At 40.4% G+C, this 20,857-nt stretch overlaps 1 protein-coding gene across 2 annotated transcripts in view; it reads right to left on the bottom strand.

The window, feature by feature from the left end:
- Nucleotides 1–20,857, bottom strand: part of LOC124272088 (plexin A3-like) — a 69,102-nt gene that overhangs the window by 20,102 nt on the left and 28,143 nt on the right. For both annotated transcript variants that reach the window (XM_046707231.1, XM_046707232.1), the window contains exons 5-22: nt 19,445–19,577; nt 18,447–18,600; nt 14,137–14,233; nt 13,707–13,815; nt 13,165–13,296; nt 12,709–12,813; nt 12,159–12,252; nt 11,604–11,773; nt 9,042–9,193; nt 8,012–8,117; nt 7,216–7,352; nt 6,662–6,835; nt 5,826–5,937; nt 4,753–5,025; nt 4,183–4,350; nt 1,511–1,751; nt 847–989; nt 537–667 (exon numbers count right to left, since the gene is read on the bottom strand). In XM_046707231.1, the coding sequence (XP_046563187.1) occupies nt 537–667; nt 847–989; nt 1,511–1,751; nt 4,183–4,350; nt 4,753–5,025; nt 5,826–5,937; nt 6,662–6,835; nt 7,216–7,352; nt 8,012–8,117; nt 9,042–9,193; nt 11,604–11,773; nt 12,159–12,252; nt 12,709–12,813; nt 13,165–13,296; nt 13,707–13,815; nt 14,137–14,233; nt 18,447–18,600; nt 19,445–19,577 (2,631 nt within the window). The remainder of the gene's footprint in view (nt 1–536; nt 668–846; nt 990–1,510; nt 1,752–4,182; nt 4,351–4,752; nt 5,026–5,825; nt 5,938–6,661; nt 6,836–7,215; nt 7,353–8,011; nt 8,118–9,041; nt 9,194–11,603; nt 11,774–12,158; nt 12,253–12,708; nt 12,814–13,164; nt 13,297–13,706; nt 13,816–14,136; nt 14,234–18,446; nt 18,601–19,444; nt 19,578–20,857) is intronic.

The raw sequence follows: 20,857 nt of genomic DNA, 5'->3' as shown, positions 1-20,857 counted from the left end.
CCCAACCCAACACAAGGTGCCTACATGTCTCTGATGGACACCTACAGTCAAGGAACCCCAGTTACCCAACCCAACACAAGGTGCCTACTTGTCTCTGATCGACACCTACAGTCAAGGAACCCCAGTTACACAACACAAGGTGCCTACTTGTCTCTGATTGACACCTACAGTCAAGGAACCCCAGTTACACAACCCAACACAAGGTGCCTACTTGTCTCTGATGGACACCTACAGTCAAGGAACCCCAGTTACACAACCCAACACAACACAAGGTGCCTACATGTCTCTGATTGACACCTACAGTCAAGGAACCTCAGTTACCCAACCCAACCCAACACGAGGTGCCTACTTGTCTCTGATAGACACCTACAGTCAAGGAACCCCAGTTACCCAACCCAACCCAACACGAGGTGCCTACTTGTCTCTGATAGACACCTACAGTCAAGGAACCCCAGTTACACAACACAAGGTGCCTACTTGTCTCTGATGGACACCTACAGTCAAGGAACCCCAGTTACACAACACAAGGTGCCTACTTGTCTCTGATGGAGAAGCCTCTCTGGTCCTCCATGGTCCGGATGAAGGTCAACAGAAACACTTTCTTGCTGAGCAGCTGCTGGAACAACACCAAGCCTTGATCCGAGAACTTGATACGGCCATTCTTTTGCTGAAAAAATAATCAATATATTTAAGTACTCTCATCTATTTCATCAAAGAACATCTGTTTGGACAGAAAAAGCGATATTCAAAGCCAGTGTTTAATGTTCAATACAGTACATAATATTATCACTAATTATCAAATCCTGTTTCGTCAATGATGGATGAACAGGGATGACGATGACGTACCAGAGGTGGGTGAAGTATCACATGGTCTGACATCCCAGGAAACAGGACCTTGAAGGTGTAGGTGTGATAATCCCAAAACGGTATTCCGCTAGCTATGATGTCACCAGTCAAATCTGTCATGTCGGTTTGCAGCTCAGCAAAAGCTGGAATAGAAAACAAAAACATATTTACTTAAATGAACGCCCACTGCACTGTGCATGGTAAAATTCTGTCACCAGCAGTAGTTAATATAAAATAGTGTTATCCCAACAACTAACAGATATGCAGGCAGTCAAGAGGATGATAAAAGATTGTATAGAGTGAGCGACTGCCCAAACAGGAATTCAAGGCTAAAATGTAACAGAAGTTAGGTAATTTTAATAAATTTTATTTTAACATTAACTATATTTAAATAATATTGCCTTTTTTTAAATATCTTAATATTAACATTCCAATTTACTAAAATACAGAAAACTTAACCTTTTTTAGGATGCTGAATGCACAAATGAATTTTCCCCAAAGTTAAAATATATTCTGAAATAAGTTATTTTGAAGTTTCTCTTACCAAATGCAAAACACCATTGTCTCAGAACTGTGCATAATTTTTTTTTTATGTTTGACTTTCTATTGATCATTCCAATGGATGATGATAATAATACTTCACAACATCTAGATTGCTACCTACCTTGTTTGCACTCATTACGGACGTTGCTCTCAAGGTTATCAAGCTGTATCTGTAATTTGCGGTAGATGCGTTCGGCCTTCGTGCTCTGTCGTCTGTAGATGATGAGGATGAGGATGATGATCAAGAGGAGGAACCCGCCACTGGCTGCGATGCCGGCGATAGCCTCCTTCGGGAAGCTGTACTGTTCGGGAACATCATACCTCACGCGGCCAACATTGAAACTCAGATTATTGACCTTCACCTGGAAAAAAATAAATTATTCGTCAAGGATATTTTTGGAAAGTTCCACCCAATGAGTTTTGAGGTTTGGTTTCATGCCATCAGTGTTCCAGAAATATCATGTCATTGTCTGCTAAATGAGGGAGGAAAACCTGAAGCGATGCAGGTCTCAGGCATTTACCACTTTGGTGAAAGCACAAGCATGGTGTTAACAAACATGACCGTAATCAGGCTGACTTTTGGGTGAGTGAGTGGGTTGGGGTTTATACCAATTTTAGCAATATTCCAACAAGTGGTTGGACATCAGAAATTGGTGTCATATATTTTAACCATGTGGGGAATTGAACCCAGGACTTAGGCGTGACAAAATAAACACTTTGGATTTGGACCTAAGTGTCTGGCATGACCATACTTGAAAGTCTGTTTACAAGCTGCCATTACATGCCCAAAGTACGACTGTCTGGTGTCTGGCAATGAACACCTGGTGTCATCACAGATTTTCAGTGATCCAGTCATACAATTATCATGGAGATTTTGCTTTCAATGCCCAATGTTTCTACCGATAATCGAGACCGGTCATTCTCTAGCGTTATGTAATTTACTGCTACACTATACTTTGGATCTGTGGCAGCATGGGTTTTCATTAAACAAGAACCCACTGACATAAGACTTGTCATGGCCGTGACATTACACAGACTTATCTGAACATCACATCGTGCGAGTTACAGCAGACTTGCATCAACTGATAGATTATTGGACCAAGACAGAGGCTCTAATTGACAGCAATTAGCAGAATCCATACTCAGCACAAGCCTCATCTCAGGAGGACAAGATGCAACTGATGCAGCCATGCTGGATGCAGCACTTAGTCACAGCCTTGATTGTCAAGTGTATCCCGGACTTGAGGACAGAAACCAAGCTTGCTGTGAAAGAGACTGTTGTTTGCCCACAGTCATGGGGCTCCTTTCACAAAGCAACCTTTACTAAGGTTAACCTTAACTCCCATTCTTTAACATAGCACTAAGGTGACCTTAGTGACTTACGATCACCTTAGTGCTTTGTGAAAGAAGGCCCTGGACTCTTTTACACATAGCTATCTTAGCGTTAAGGTGATCATGAGTCCCATACATTCACATCGGCTTAACGATTGTCATAGTGCTATGATTGCTTTGTGAAACATATCTACACATAGCTATCTTAGCGCTAAGGCGATCTTACCTCCCATACACTTACATTGGCTTAACGATTGTCATAGTGCTATGATTGCTTTGTGAAACATATCTACACATAGCTATCTTAGCGCTAAGGTGATCTTACCTCCCATACACTTACATTGGCTTAACGATTGTCTTAGTGCTATGATTGCTTTGTGAAGCATATCTACACATAGCTATCTTAGCGTTAAGGTGATCTTACCTCCCATACACTTACATTGGCTTAACGATTGTCTTAGTGCTATGATCGCTTTTGAAACATATCTACACATATCTACACATAGCTATACACTTTAGCCAAGGCTATGATCTTACCTCCCATACACTTACATTGGCTTACCTCGATTGTCATAGCTATGATTGCTTTGTGAAACATATCTACACATAGCTATCTTAGCTAACGATTGTCTAGTGCTATGATCTTACCTCCCATACACTTACATTGGCTTAACGATTGTCATAGTGCTATGATTGCTTTTTGAAACATATCTACACATAGCTATCTTAGCTAAAGGTGATCTTACCTCCCATACACTTACATTGGCTTAATGATTGTCATAGTGCTATGATTGCTTTGTGAAACATATCTACACATAGCTATCTTAGCGTTAAGGCGATCTTACCTCCCATACACTTACATTGGCTTAACGATTGTCATAGTGCTATGATTGCTTTTTGAAACATATCTACACATAGCTATCTTAGCGTTAAGGCGATCTTACCTCCCATACACTTACATTGGCTTAACGATTGTCATAGTGCTATGACTGCATTGTAATATAGCTACACATAGCTATCTTAGTGCTAAGGCGATTGTAACTGCTACACATTAACATTGGCTTAAAGACTGTCTTAGTACTAAAAGTGCAACAGGGCTCTGGCTTGTTAGGTATGGGACTTGAGGACAGGCTTGTAGCAAGGGATATTTTGTTTATCTTTTGATTAAGGCCACACTAAGCACTACTTCACCTCCATGATGGCAACTACTGACAATAAAGGTGTTTTGACCAGACAATCCAGGTACTGACAATCAGGTCTTTAAAAATGAAGTCTTGACCAGACAACCCAGTGATTCATAGTGTTAGCAATGATTCACCATTATTGAGGTTCAATGAATCACAACCAACTCATTTCCCAATTCATTGGGTTACCCCTTACAACCAGTCTACACCAGTGAGGACCAGTTCTAACTCGGACTCCCAGTGAAGTACAGTATTCTATGGTTCAGTTTCTACTCACAATGACATCAGGGTATTCTCTGCCATTCTCCCCGTTAACGGCTGGGGGTTGTTTTGGGGGTGGGGCACACACGATTTGATTTGAGGACAGGGTGGTCACGTTACACAGCTGCTGACCAATCAGAACCACCACGTCATTCTTGTTGGCTGCCAATGTCAGGTGATGACCCTGGAAAGAAAATTGTCACATTCATTACAGCAAGTGTCAGTGCTTGTTAAAACATCTTATTTAGAAGATAGCAACATCAAAATCTATGAGAATTGTTTATAGAATTTGGCTCTACAACTCTATAAGATATGTAAGTAACGCTACAATAAGTACAAGTCTGGCGGAAGTACCAACATCATGCAGGTCTCAGCCATTTTAACACTTCATAAACCAGAAGCATGGTAAGATTGGTTGGTTTGTTGTTTAACGCCGCACTCAGCAATATTCCAGCTATATGGCGGCAGTCTGTAAATGATCAAGTCTGGACCAGACACTCCAGTGATAAACATCATGAGAAATGATCTTCGCAATTGGGATACGATGACATGTGCACTCAAATAAAGAAGAAAATATTTGAGATACCTCAATGATCAGCATCTCCCCCTTAAAGATCTTCGTCCTGTCTTTCTCTGTGAAATTGTACACTTGAGGGTCTTGGTAATACTCCAGCTGGGCATCGATCCCGGAGCCGGAGAGGTTGCGGACTGACAGCACGCCGTCCATGATGAAGCCAAGTTCCACGACCAGGGGAGCTTTCTGCTCTGTGTCACGCTTCAGCCGCACCTGGTAACGCACAAGACGAGGCAGTGATGGGGTCGGGCACTGCATCTGGGATCCATGCTTGATAAAGCAGTCCTGTGAAAAGACAAAGTATATTGATGCAGAGAAGGGTTTTAAGGAAAAGGGTGATAAGTTACAAATTAGAAATAATAATATATCTGAAACAGTGATTGAGTGAGTGAGGTATATGAGTGATCGGCGTCTTAGACATTTACCGACTGACTGAGTTTAGTTTTACGCCACTTTTAGCAATATTCCAGTAATATCACAGCGGGGACACCAGAAATGGGCTTCACACATTGTGCCCATGTGGGGAATCAAACCGGTCTTCGGCGTGACGAGCCAACGCTTTAACCACTAGGCTACCTCCCCCCCCCCCCCCGACATTTACACTTTAGTGAATCCATGAGCAGTCATACGAGTTGACAAAACAAGAAACATAATCAGTGTGAATTTTGGATTCAAACCCACAATCACCGTATTCTGGTATACAGAAGGGACATAACCCTGCACAATAAAACATATTCAAACAAAGCAACATACTCAAGCCAAAGCAATGCCCTTGTTGAGTCAGTGTTAGACACAGAAAAAAAAATCTACCTTAAACATGAGTTAGAAGTGATGGTTCTTAAAGCAAGTGCCTTCAAAATAAACCTCCATTCGCATAACAGTGTATGGGTACCTGGAAGGATGGTCATAGGACTGCATACCTTCTAGCATCTTGTAAGGAGCTCAGAATGGGATTTATAGAGTACACTGATCCACTGACCAGGGAAATAATAGTACACCATCAAGAAAGAATGAGTGAGCATGGTTTTAAGCTGCTTTTAGATTTTAGCAATATCATAGGAGACATATCATCTGCAGACACTCACAGTGCTTTTGGTGGGGAAGTACTCTCCATCTTCAGTGGGGATGTAGGCAAACATCTGAGGCTTCTGGATGTAGCGGAAATGGCGTCCAAGGACGGTCAAGTAACGCCCACCACTGAAAAACAAGAAACAAAATAACATCACTAGTTTCAGAGACCGTTTAATGGTACTTCAATTATAGAAACTGTTCTCTCTTTAAAAACATTACAGGAGGCTGGAAGATGGTAGGGTTTTTTAAAAGAGAAGAAAAAAACCAGTGCTATTCGGTGTCAGAATTGTTTTTGAAGCAGAAATAAAATGCTTTCCTGGAAGGGACAATGTTTTTACCAGGCTGTGGAATCTGAGAACCACGACTTGTTTTCAGCCAGAGACATAACACGCGTTAATGAACCCTCTATAAATTTGTCAATACGATCGAGTTGGGTTTCTCTGGACATTCTAATCCCACATTACAGCCGTTTACTTGGAACAGACACAAGACTCAGTGTATCTCTGCTTTACAAATGCAGACTCTATAACAAAATAATTGCCAAAAATACTCAAATTCCACTGTTGTAATAAATTAACAGAATGTACCAAATTTAGAAAAGCAGTTGTAGAAAAACTTGTGAAGCAATTATCAAAAGATTAAACATTTAATCTCTGGATCGTAAACAGTCTCTTAAACAGAAGAATTTTAAACTTGCATAAGTATAAACTTGCTTTGGTATTTGTATATTTTTTGTTTCATGGTCCGTATCAGAGAAACTATCAAGAAAACTTGTCACAAAGGTTGGCTTGCCTATTTTCATAATTCAAGTGTTAAATGTGTGTTCACAGTGTTCATGAAGTTATAATACCTGGCTATGCTCTTGAGGGGGGATATTTTCTCAATCAGTGGGTTCTCTCGGTAGAAGAAATCTCGACTTAAAGGAAACTCTCTTCCATCGTAGAACAGCTTAATGGGGGATCTGGGCGTGGCGTCCCACACACCGGTCGTAACACACACCAGGGAGCTCTCCGTCACACTAGAGCTGGAACAACATCGTCAACAGGAAGATGAGGATAAAACAGGATTTAAGACTGCACCAGATTCATAGTTCTTCCATGAACTCAATTAGACAACATGAAATGGAGATTACATACCACGAGCAAAACTGCACTGGGTTTAATAAATTGTCACCTGTGTTCTTGTGTTCACTCTGTGAGTGAGTGAATTTCAGTTATATCACAGATATGATTTATTGTTTCGTTGTCGTCTAACCCTGCCCTCAGCAATATTCCAGCCATATGGCAATGGTTTGTAAATAATCCAGTCGGGACCAGACAATTCAGTGATCAACAGCATGAGCACATCGGAATACTGCTGAGTGTGACGTTAAAGAACAAACCAATAAAATCTAGTAATGCTTACCTCTCCACAAGACAAGGAACATCTCCAAAGGCGGCTTCAATATGTCCGCCAGTGTTGAGGTTACGTCCAGATATAGTAATCCGGGACCCCCCTGCTTTCGGACCATTCACTGGATAGATGGACTCCAGGTGGGGACTCTGTCAGCATCAAGTACAAAATGTTGGAACACTTTTCTAATTTGTGTCAAAGAGTTTAACATTCGGTGAATGTTTCAGCCTTGTTCATCTTAAACCATTATTTAACATGGAGGATCACTCAATACTCCCCAGGAAGCTGACAACTCAACTGGAGTGTATACTTGACCAAAGTAGTGAGTGAGTGAGTGAGTATGGTTTTATGCCACTTTTAACAATATTCCAGCAATATCATGGCAGGGGACACCAGAAATGGGCTTCACACATTGTACCCATATGAGGAATCGAACCCATGTCTTTGGCATGAAGAGCAAATGCTTTAACCACTAGACTTACCACACCACCCATTGACCAAAGTAATTGTTATGTCCCAGAAAATATGTAGCAAGGAATATTGCATTCAATAACAATAATTGATAATATTACTATTCTTGTTATATAAAGACATCCTCATCTGCTCCTGTTACCACAAGCTCCACATATTAGTTTACAAAAGTTATTTGCAAATCTAAACTATTCCAGAAAATTACACCGAGATTGAAAAATGAGATGTGATGTTATAAAGGTATGGTGAACCTGTCCAGGCTACTTAGATGATGAATTACCCTTGTTAACCGAGGATGGATCCTGTACCTAGTGTCTACATTGGTCTTAGTGTGTACCTGATAGTGAAACGTAGCTTTGCCGTACTGTGCTTCAGAGCCACCGATCTTCACTGTCACATGACCCTCAGCAACCTGACCTCGCCAATCGGCACGACACACGATTCTGGAAGAAACCAATAATTACAAGCCTTAAAATGGACAATTGTTTATAATATATATTGAACTTTAAATACTTCATCTATCAGAAAAGTTTGAAGATTGAATTATTTTGCTTGTGTGAAATAATATAATCTACATACAATATCAATGTTTGTGTAGTTTTCAGCAGTTTTATCATTTTTTCCAGCAATATAATAGTGAGGGCATGATATGGGCATCACTAGCCTCAAGCCATGTCTCCCTGTTTCAGACCATCTACTGTTCATTTCACCCAGACAATAGCTGTCAGTCTTTCTCTGAAATCCTGTACCATGTGGAGAATTGAACCCTTCTGCATGCCGAACAAATGCGTACACTGGTCGGCCATCCCACAATCCCTTCTTGGCAACATTAAACAAATGTGTCCAACCTCCGTAGATTAATTACCAACTGATCAAAACGCCCGTGTCAAAACCCAAACACTACACAGCTGTATTCAGACAAAACATCATATTCTTTAAATGACAAGCAAGTCATTTCAAAACTACAGGGGCAGCGCAAGGCAATTTCATTGTCAAACCAATGGACAAATTACATGTTTGGCAGATACACAAAAGCTGTTTCGGAACTAATCATTTGAGTGTATTTTTTACAAACCGTTCCTTTAAAATATTGCAATATTTTCTTCAATGATCTCAAATTGATATGTTGCCTTTTGCATATAAAGACATTGATCAGAAACTGACATATGAAGTTTCGCAGAATTCTGCTTAAACGAATGCAGAAATATTGTCTCTCATTTTCATGACAGATGTAATTTATTATTCCGAGAAAAAATATCCCTCAATCCGTCTGGTCAATATACAATTTGACAAACTGATAAGGCGCTTCAATTTAAATGGCTTCTTTTTGTAATCGGCAAAGATTTGAATGAATGTCTTTTTCTTACCTCTTTGATGGAGAGTAGAGATGGCGGTATGGCATACATTTGACACTTGCGATGAATACAGAATTCTCAATATCTTCAAACGTGGAGCCAAGATTGCTTCCCTCGATGGTAACGTTTGTTCCACCTTGTATGGGCCCCGATAACGGAAATACCTGAAAAACATATTCAACCATTCTTAAATTCTTTTATTCAAATTTGACAGAACTTATTAACTGTTGCAGGTGAGTTAGTGACATGTGTAATATTTAAGCCATTTCATGAGGTATGTCAGTAATTCTGGATCTCAAACCAGAGGTTGATGACATAAATGACAATTGATGATGTAGGGGGGTGATGACATGCATGCAGGCAGCTTAGTTCTTGCAACATCTAGATGACTGATTGACTGACTGACTGATTGATTGATTGATTGATTGATGTTTGATTGAGAAAGGAAGAGTGAGTGACTGGGGAAGTCAGTGAGGAAGGAAGTGATTAAATGAGGAGAGAATGGGTGAGCGAATGAAGAAAGGAGTGAGTTAGTCTGTCTCACAGTCCCTGAACCATATTATTTTCTCGCAGCCAAGCCTTCCCTGCAATGCTAAAGCCCTAAATGAAGCAAGTGTAGATTTCCTCTTGTCTCCCTGGGGCTCCTTTTCAAATTAAACAGGTTTATCTGTTACAATCAAAATTATATATATTCAGAGACTTGCGTTAGTCTAGGAGTGAGTGGGCGAGTGAGTGAGTCAATGAGTAGGTAAATAATTATATTATTATTATTATTATTATTATTAAAATTGTATTATTCACAAATTCCTGAAAAGGCATTAAAGTATTATTCTATTCTATTCTATAAGAGTGACTAAATATAAAACTGGGTGAATAAAAAAATAGAAGTGAGGGCCTGGGTGAGGATGGAAAATTTAGTGATGACAGTGTCAGTGACTGAAATACAGTGTGAGCAAGTGAAACAGGGTATTAAAAGAAACTCTTAACTAATACATTTTGTACCGATTCACTATAGACTGAGAAAAGGGGTCTTTCCCTGCAGCATCCAGTGACATTAATGCAAGGAACACCAAGAACAGGCTTCACACACTCAACCAATGTGGACAATAAACCCACTCTCATACTGTCAAGCAAAAAGAAACTCTGCACTTTAATACATTTTGTACCGATTCACTATAGACTGAGAAAGGGACACCAAGAACGGGCTTCACACAACGTTTACAATAAAACCTACTCTCAAACTGTCAAGCAAAAACTTTAACCACTGCACTACACTGCAAGCAAACGCTGAAGCAGACGCCAACATCTGTACACAGTTCAGGACTACTTGTTAATCCAGGCAGCGAAGCAACAGTACTCTTGAAACAACCCAGAGTCATCTGCAAAGATCTCTGTCTGCAAACATGCCTATAATGGCTGATGTCACGTCTGCATAAGTAACCCTCCCAACTGGACCCGCCTCGTTAACGGCAACAAGTCGGACCAGCACACGCATCGTCTACTTCATGCTGTTACTATCAACCATATTTCATTATTCATACACCAGCATGTTACATGATAAATTGGAAAGAAGATCCTAACTACACCCTGATAACCTGGGCGAGATATTTGCATGCCTTTTAATCTCAATTTATTTCTTGTGCACAGTTTCAAAGGACATTAATGAATATTGTTGGGAGACAGCAGACGGAAATCCTATTGATGTCAGTGCTGTGAGATATTCCAGACTGTGTCACTATGTGGGGAGCCAATCTCCTATAGGTGCATGTTCAAAGACAAAAGCTCAGATCTGTCCTGGAATTAATGGTTTGAAGTGAAGGGAAAGATATGCTTGGAATTTTAAGCAGGATGTGTGTCCGACAAGTCTTTCTGCCCATCACGGAATTAGAAAACAGGAATTCTAGATAATTGTGGATATGTCAACTCTGGGAGCATTTATTGGCATGTTGTAGGTGTGTTCCTGACAGTGATTGTAAAGAGATTCTTCTGCTTGATTGAATATTATTTGTTCAGGAGCTGAACAGTCAGTCAGCATTTAGCAAGACATCCTTTAGATCTAGGGTCCATTCTATAGAGCGATCGCAGGGAATGGGAGTTAAGACTACACAATTTGAACATCTATGAGTGGGTGGGTGGATGAGTGAGTGAAAGAGTGAACAGTATCAGAGCTGTTCACATTCTAAGAGCATGAGAAAGGTCTTACACCACTTTCAGGACTACATTACAATAACAACGGACAACAACAATTTGTTCAAAGAAACATTTTACAGCAAAGAGCTATGACAGCCATAGATCACTTCATTGAACAGGATCCTGTGCGTTTCCCATGATGCAATTTTAACGCGAAGAAGATTGAAACTCCTAAACTTTAACACTGACTTACGACAGTAGTAGTACTGGCATTGCTCTGCTGAATAGGACCTGGGTGCTGTTGTACAAAGAAATCTTACACTAAGGTGATCGCAACTCCCTTACCTTAATATGGCATACGACAGTCAAAGCACTAGTTTTTTTGGACAACTGCACCCTAATGGCTAAGACAGAACCAGAAAGTCCAAGTCGTTGAGTACATACCCGAGTTATTTCTGGCGCTGGACAGGAGGACACTGATCGTGAGTTACAGTTGGGGCTGTACTTGCAGGTGTTGTCGCACCACATACATTCCAGCGCCGCCCACGTGTAGTTGAGGTTGAGGCAGAGTCCACACTCGTAGTTGGCCAACACGTCACACTTGTACACCGTGGCTGGGGAAAGATGGACAGGAGTAAATTGGTTTGTTTAGAACTCATACTGCACTAATATACAAACTTCATAAGGCAGGTTACTAATGATCCAATCTTGACCAGACAATCCTGTGATATCCTGAGTATTTTTCCACACATGGTCAGGGTACGACTGACTGACTGACTGACTGACGCCACTTTTAGCATTATTCCAGTAATATCACTGCAGAGCGACGCCAGAAATGGGCTTCACACATTGTACCCATGTGGGCAATCGAACCTGGGCACACCATGTCTGATCACAGGGCTATGGCAACATCCTTAAATTGGTTGGAACCATGAATCATTCAGTGATAATAAATTCTAAAAACTTTGACTTGTTAACGACTGTAAGTTTTAGGCTCACCTATGAGGGGTGTCGTTGTCTCCAGGTAGAACTTGTTGCCCCAGTAGACCTTCATGAGGGCTTCAAGCTTACCCTGGGCCTGGTCATACTCAATCTGAAACACATTACCATTTAAAAGATACTATTTCCTAAAACATAAAACATATTCTAAGACAAAGCACCCTTAAACATTCACACACCAAACAAATATTATGATTGTCATGCATATAAAAATATATTAAAAGATGCATTGTGATCAATGTCTGATAAGAAGATATATGCTATTTTGGGGTTAGCAATATTGTCAATAGACAACTGTGGCCTGTAAGTAATTATTGAGTAGTTGCCGGGAAAACAGTGTTTGAAAGAATACTAATATCCCAGGGTACACCCATAACAGACCACCCAGTCCCAATATAGCAGCTCTTACTTTGTATGAGATACTAGGGACATATGTATGAGTCAAGTCAATATGGAAGTATTATCTATGCTTAGTAAAGTCTATTCTTAGAGGACTTGTTGGTGAAGTAGTCTCCACTATGGAGTCAGCAATATTTAAGAATATGCCCACCTTTGGCATGTCGCATGTGATGTGGGTATCGTCCAGTCTCTCAGCCGCTGCCTTGTATGTGTAAGACCCTGTGTCCACTTCGCACACATAGTTACCAAACGTTGACTGGAAGCACAAAAAATATTCCCTGAAGTCTACACGATGACATACAAGATTCTTGTTATCAGAATGTTACAAGTCTATTATCAAGAGACTAAACACAGCAGAGAAATTAATGTGGTTTTAAGTGAATAAAGAACTGCTGCCTCAGAAATAGCTCCAACTATCTGATAGTTACGCAGTTGCTTTCTCGAGGGGTGACGATTGCTAAAAATGTTTCACTGGGTCTGGGTTTGGAAACTGGAACAATTTAAAAGATTTACAGACATTTTTATGGGCAGGATTCCAAATCTGTGGAATTCCAAGTAAGATGTCATTCCTGATATAAGAATCTTGGCTCTGATAAAGGCGACTCACCCCGAGGCGTGGGAAGTTGTATCCCTTGAGAAGCACTTTCCTGCGGACTCCAACAGGCAGATAGATGTTGTCTGTGACCTTGGTTTCAATCCGTGGGCAATGGACAGCCCCGCGCTTACCTGGCAAGGTGCTCTGGGAATTGAAGAAAATAGTTCACTGAAATTGTGCAAATAAAACTTAATATTTTCTCAGTGAGTGAGGAAATCCAGTTGTGATGCAGATTTTTAACACTTTGATAAAAACTATGTAAGGTGCTGACAAACCAAGGATTATAATGGGATTCAAACCCTTGATCCTCACTTACTGATCACTAAGGGACAGTGAATAGCACACCATAACCCACTGTGCTATCTGTGTCTCTGAAGAGTCAAAGATGGTCATGCCAATACTAGCCACTCTCATCACCATCATGGCCGCTAAATGTCAATTTTGGGAGAAAATGTTTACAAGAAATGGATACTGGACACATCTTTGAGCCAGATGACCACAGGGGGGTGTCCAAGAAATGATGAGATTAAGTTGATGGTTGGTCATCTACTTACTGCCTGTGACCGGATGATGCCCTGTTGACACTGGAGGGTGTTGTGGTGACAGGAGTTCTCATAGATACACCAGTCGCACACATACGGGGAACTTGCACAGGACGAGCACCTGCAATATCAACAACACAGAACTCCAAATAAGATCCTGTTGACAAAGGGCAGTGAAACGTACAGGGACACCCCCACACGATTTAATTTAAAACAGGTTGGAGAATACTGAAAACATTTATCAATATGCCATTATTCCAGTTAGAAAAACTACTCAACTTTTGATAAGGCTCACTATTCGTCATTCTGATGATTAGTGTATCATCGAATCCAACAAAGATCCCTAATAAAAGTGGAGTAGTATATTAGAAACTATTTCAGTAACACTGAGAATTTATAGTTTCATAATTTTGGAATTGAAACATAAGGGGAGACAACTCACGTCTTGAAGTTGCTGCAATTGTAGAAGGTGAACTTCCTGGTGACAAAGAGTTTTCCGGTCTCGCTGGAGTTGAGGGCCAGAGTGACAGTTTGGGAGGCTGCAACATGAGAGGGTATGGTTTTACACTGTGATATACCACCAAGTCTTTCATGTACTAGTCCTGTAATGACGCTCATCGTTGTGATGTGACACCTATCTGGGTCATAGAGTTGTGTTACAATGCATTGTGGGACATACAAACTCAACACATGCATGTAATGGATATATTTCCATTGAAACCCCATAATTAGCTTTCATTCATATTTTTAAAGCCACATTCATTAATAGTTCAGCTGTATGACTGACCTCAGTCTGTAAACAATAAAGTCTTGGACAGATAATCCTAGTGATTGATATCATGAACAACAGTCAAGGGACCAATTCCGAAACAGAATCCTCTCAGATTTCAGTATTGGCAGACAAGAATCAATAATTATCAAAGTGGTTATGGAAAACTCTTTACTAACAGAGAATTAGTATTTTGTAAAACATTTCCTACCATATACATTGCTCGTATACTTAACAAATAAACTGTGGGATCCTGAATATTTGGGGGATATTATTTCAAAGAGAAACTGACTACATAATGTCATGAACAGATCCACAAAAGCAGTCATGATCCTTAACATTTTCTGTTCAGTATATCTACAAACCATTCAGCAAATGGTCACATGACCTAACTGAATTTACTTTCATGTCTTTTGATAATAACAAAGTGACGTCAAAAAAAAATTAAATTAAATTAAATTAAAAAAAATAATCAAATGTTTCAAATCCTTGCTCCTATACTCATCAATATTAAACTAAAATAATTTTTTCCCCGAGCACCATGCAATCCCATTCACTTATCTCTATGCATTATGATGCATTAAATTATTTACCATAACATCCTGCTAATTTTCAAAATATTATTCAATTTATACCATTACAACCACCTGTTTCACAGGAATGAGGATGCATCTGAATAAACTACCGCCTCAGATAGCACAGAGCTCTAGTATCTACACCAGATAATGTATTTTATTGCCACTGATAATGCATTAAGAGCCCCAGATAGTCAGGGCTCCCTGATAAGACACAGAATCTCAACAACATCGGTCTGCCCATAAAGAAACAGCTTTATCTCTGACACTCAACATAACTGATTGTACGCAAGTCAAGTTTCACCCGGAACTTCCTCAGCTATCAGGACAGGCTTTTTTCGTTTGTTTATATATTTTGTGCTGAAATCCAGGTCAGTAAGTCAGTGAATAATACGTTTTCATTGTTTCATATTTCCTCAAAATGTTAAGCAGGTACGATAAACGTAGGGTTGGGAGATAAAAGACTTTTTTGTTTGTTGTGATGATAGTGTTCTAAATAATTCATTCATATTGATAACGACTGTAAATATTTTTAAACATAAGTTATTTCTGGTTGGCAGAATGAAATATGCACGCTTTTAATTTTAATTTTTGTGTCAAATATAAATTGTTCATAGTCTAGGATTTGTTAACCAAATTTTTTAAAACGTCCAGCTTTGTACCAAACAGAAGCATAAATTATAAACTGAGATATTATTAAAACCAGTGGATCTAGTTACAATTCAATGACAAGAATAAAAAAACTATCACGCACGATAACTATTGATTTATTTGCACATCACACTTATAATTAATACATGCATTTAAAACCATCACAGCTGTTGGGCCAATATGTAATGTAAGCGTGTTCTTTGTCACGAGGTGTGATGAATCAACAACATTGAACATTTTGAGAGGAAACAATTGGCTGACAGTGCTGCTTACCATATTCTGAAGGTCATATATTGTGTTGGAAGCAGATGGCAGTATCACATAACTGTTTTTGAGATGTTATTACACTGATCAAGCGGGACAATAATGGGCAGGAAGCATAAATTATTTCAGTTCCTGACTATTGGCACATCATGCTATCAGCATACGTTGGATAGAAATGATAGATGGAAGTGATATGCAAATACTGCAACAGCTGAGAGATTTGCCATCAGCGAGCTCACATGGTTTAGCCTTCAGCAATATTTTTCCAAGAGTGAGTGAGTTTAGTTTTACACCACTTTTAGTAATATTCCAGGAATATCACAGCAGGGACACCAGAAACGGGTTTCACACATTATGCCCATGTGGGGAATCGAACTTGTGTCTTCGACATGACAGGCAAACGCTTCAACCACTAGGCTACCCCACCACCCCTAAATTTCTTATTATTGCTTTATATAAAAATATGCAGTCTGGGATGATATTTTTATGTTTTTCAAAGTGCCTTAGTCATGCTAGGTTTAATCGTGTCTTGACAACACTCCACAGAAGTGTTAACACTCTGAAGAACTCCAGGACACTAAATCTTGGCTTTGGCACAAGACGGTAAAATCAACTCCAAATGGATGGTGTCAAACATTTTGATTCAATTGCACTAAACCAAGTTTAAATTGGCAGCCATCTAACCTGTTTTTGGCTGAGACCACCATTATGCCTCGACTTGGCACCAAGCATTTATTGCCCACGCCAATGAAGGCAAGTCTCTAGGAAGTACACCTTCACCATTCAAAAATAGACAAAACACTTTTCGTCTCTGGTGTATGCCCTCTCAATTCATCATCTTCCAGTGCCGACTCGACACCAGGAGAGCCTGCAGCTTTGCACGCTGTTTCAGTGACAAGTGGCTATTTTTGAACAAGTTCCCAGCATGCAATATTTTCACAAGGGTCTTGTGACAGGGAGATATTTTTGTGAGGAACTGACAGTGTGTGGTAGGATTGTGACAGTCTGTATTGCAACACCGAGGGAAGATAGAACGACTGACAGATGCCGGACTTGATGGTCGTTCCGGAATCGTCACACCCTCTGACAGGGTAGCTTGTTTTAACCCCGTCTGTCGCCTATGATGGATGGAGGTATTGACCAATTTTTTACACTTATCGGCAGCCTGTCCTTTAGAATAATGAAACAAAACACAACAGAAATTAAATTATTTTTTTCAGCCATAATGTCTGTGATTTATAGTTTTAAGGGGGAGAAGACAGGAGTTCTAATACTAATTCTGTTTCTGTTAAGTACAAGATACCCTTTACTGGCCATAATCAAATTATTTAATACAAAACTATGAAAATCCTGTAGTAAAAGCAATCATATGGACTTGGATGATAATCTATTACTGACCTATGTATACTAGCCCATAAAGTCAAAGGTCAAACATAAAAACTTCTTTATGTGGCATCTACACCGAAACGTCGTGTCTACTGCAATAAAGAAGATGTCAGTCCATATGTTTCTCTTCCTGTTCTTTCATGTTAATATCTTGGAATGGCATGACAAATTATCTTTAGTAACATGATACAATCAGGTGTTCTGTAAGTTCTTTTGAGAAGTATATTGATTGTTTTCATGTACACCTGATTCACATGACATATTACTGTAGTTTATCGGTTTGTATGGCCTGACAGATGAACCATTGTTAGCATTGTAAGGTAACCGGTTGTTCCTTGACTTAGTTTAAGTTGGGAAGACCAAAAGAGTTGCGAAGATGGTCCAGAGGTTTTTAATACTGATAAATGACCTTCCGTGGAATACCATTTTTATTAAACGAGTTCATGATTTGGTATCAAACGAGAAAGAGCGAGTTTAGTATTCTGTTTATTACTCTCCAACATAAACTGATAGAAACTGCCTACAGTGTGATGACTCTGAGCTTTCAACGAGTCAAGCAAGGCCTAATGCCATTGCGACAGAGGTATTACCACTGTGACATCATAACTGTAAACCATTAAGACGTCATACGTCTAGTGGTATTACACTAAATATACTAAGCATATTATACATGTTGATGTAGTGGCCCAGTGGCGGATACAGCTTTTTGAGAAAGGGGGGGTGGGGGTGGGGGGTTGCACACTATTGAGAAAAGGGAGGGTGCACACCACATTTTCACCAAAGTTTCAATGGTCATTTAATAAACTTTCAGGACAAATGAGGGGGTGTGTGTGTGACCCACCCCTGTGTGTGTGTGTGTGCGGGCCTTCTGATCTGAAATCGGACATCTTGTCCACATGACTAAAGGGCTTACCCGTCAGCAAGCTGACAAGGAAGCGATGTCATCTATGGGATGACTCTACACCCTGCTACATTGACATAGCATATCGCAACTAGGAGTTTCAGCTCAACACTACCCTTGAACTTGAGTTGCTTGTTGAGCTTGGATCTTGGGTCTTGCATCTTCTACACAGAAACATATGTTCTAACTGTGTGGGAAGCTCTTACCTTTGTCTCCGAGTGACAGTCCCAGATCGGTGAAGTTGGGCGTCATGCACTTGGCGCCAAAGTACCAGAACTCTGCCTTGGAGCTCCAGCTGAGTTGCTGGAACACACAGCTGTAGGTGCTGGTCATCGGCAGCTGTGGGATGGTCAGATGCAGCTGCAACAGAACAAGTGGGTTGGTTCCAAATCTGCTTCAGTATCTCCATTACATCACAACATGTCTGCTTGATGGGTGAGGTGAGGTGAGGTGAGGTGAGGTGAGGTGAGGTGAGGTGAAATTGGGTTTAACGTTGTGCTTGAGAATATTTCGCTCATATGACGACGTGCATGCGTGTGTATGTGTATGTGCGGCTGCTTGTACTAGCCCAGACTTAAGCTGGTTTTATAGTGCTAGCTCACTGAGATACCATGCCGCAGTGAAGCATGAATACCCCACTCAGACACATTATACTGACTCCGAGCCGACCAGTCCTTGTTGTACCCATTAATGCCGAACGCCAGGCAGGGACCAACAAGTACCATATTTTAACGTCTTTTGGTATGACGCGGTCGGGGATCGAACCCGCGACCTTCCGCTCTCCGTTGATGGGTGAGGAAAGACAACATGATGCAGATCTTAGTGAGAGAGTGAATTTAGTTTCATGCCGTTCCAAGCAATATTCCGGCAATATCACAGTGGGGGAAACAAAAATGGGCTTCACACAATGGACCTATGTGGGGAATCAAACCCAGGTCTTTGGTGTGACGAGCAAATGCTTTAACCACTAGGCTGCCCCACCACCCAAGTAGGTTAAAAGAATGTATGACCTAACACTGACCCTACAAAAGTACCTCCAGGTTCCATCCTGAACAAACAACACCCATATACCTCCAGGTTCAAAGCCTCGCTAAGATGACGTAAACAACACTTTAACATAGATACGACTGGCGTGGAACGATCAGGAACATCAGGTACAAGGGCAAGTTTACATTAAATATGAAATTTAGTAAATACTACTGACCTCTTCCACTTTTGTGACTGAGACAGTTTTGGGGGAGATCTCTGTGATGTAGATGCACTGATTGGCCCGACCATGCAGCCATCTTGCCATCGATGGATCCTCGGAGTTCGGACAGCTGCTTCTCAGTACACATCTGTAATACAAGACACATTTAATAGTTAGTTTGTCACTTTCATGCCGCTTTTAGCAATATTCAACCAATATCATGGTGGGGGACAGGTGCAGGCTTCGCACATTGTATTTATGTGGGGAATAGAACCCAGGTTCTCGGGGCGATGAGCAAACACTTTAACTACTAGGCTACCCCGCCGCCCCAGATATTGGATAAATTTCAGTATAAGACAGACAGTATCTCAAGACAGCACTCACACATATAGTGAATCGAGTGAGTGAATTTTGTTTCCAGACAATGACCAATTATCCATCAGTCTGTCAAAAATTAAGTGAATGAGTGAGTTTAGTTTTACGCTGCACTATTCCAGCTATATGGCAGCGGTCTGTAAATAATCGAGTCTGGACCAGACAATCCAGTGATCAACAGCATGAGCATCAATCTACGCAATTGGGAACCGATGACATGTGTCAACCAAGTCAGTCAGCCTGAACGTTAGTCGCCTCTTACCACAAGCATGGGTTGCTGAAGACAAATTAAGACTAGAATGTGCGAGGCAAATTATATCAGTGTTGAACAGCAGGATTCCAGTCAGTGTACACTGATGACACATTACCATCCAGGCCAGACATTGTGTCCAATCAATCCACAGTTTAGTCAACAACACCTTCCATGTGGCCCAAGGGACCTCAAATATCAACACACTTTACAGTTAAGACCACCCACAGTTTATTTCATATTTGCAATAAAGATCCCCCTTAAAACCTTCTCGACAAAATAACCCAGTGTGAAAATACTGTCTAAACGATAATCAAGATTTAAGATTTTGCTAAACTTTCTGTTTTTACAATATACTTTTTCAAATTTCTATTAAATTTCCCTGTAAAACAATAAACATGTCTGTACAGCATCTCAAACGAACATAAACATCTATTTTATCACATAACATCTTGACATCGTAGGTTCCAAACATTTAAACATATTTCAGGAGTCCCATTTGTGTTGCCGAATCTTCACATTAATTCCAATGCATCATCGCAAAAACAGTAATGAAATATTCAAGGATATTTAACAGATCATAAATAAAACATAAGCCTCTGATGAAGTAATTCATCGTTTGACACTGCCGACTTGGCTGTCCGTGTTTCTGCAGGAATGCTAGCCTCACTTTGGGATTACACGGGAGTAGGGGATAAAAGGTCAATAATATCCTAGGGGTGGAGACACTTCTCTAACTGGGGTTTATTACTGCTAATTAATAACTTTTCCAGACACCAGGTTATTTTTAGCCGAACACTGCC

Source organism: Haliotis rubra, unplaced genomic scaffold (assembly GCF_003918875.1).
Source record: "Haliotis rubra isolate DU_JTF1 unplaced genomic scaffold, ASM391887v1 Scf166, whole genome shotgun sequence".
Lineage (NCBI taxonomy): Eukaryota > Metazoa > Mollusca > Gastropoda > Lepetellida > Haliotidae > Haliotis > Haliotis rubra.
The sequence above is the reverse complement of the archived record's forward strand: the minus strand, read 5'-3'. Positions and strand labels throughout refer to the sequence as shown.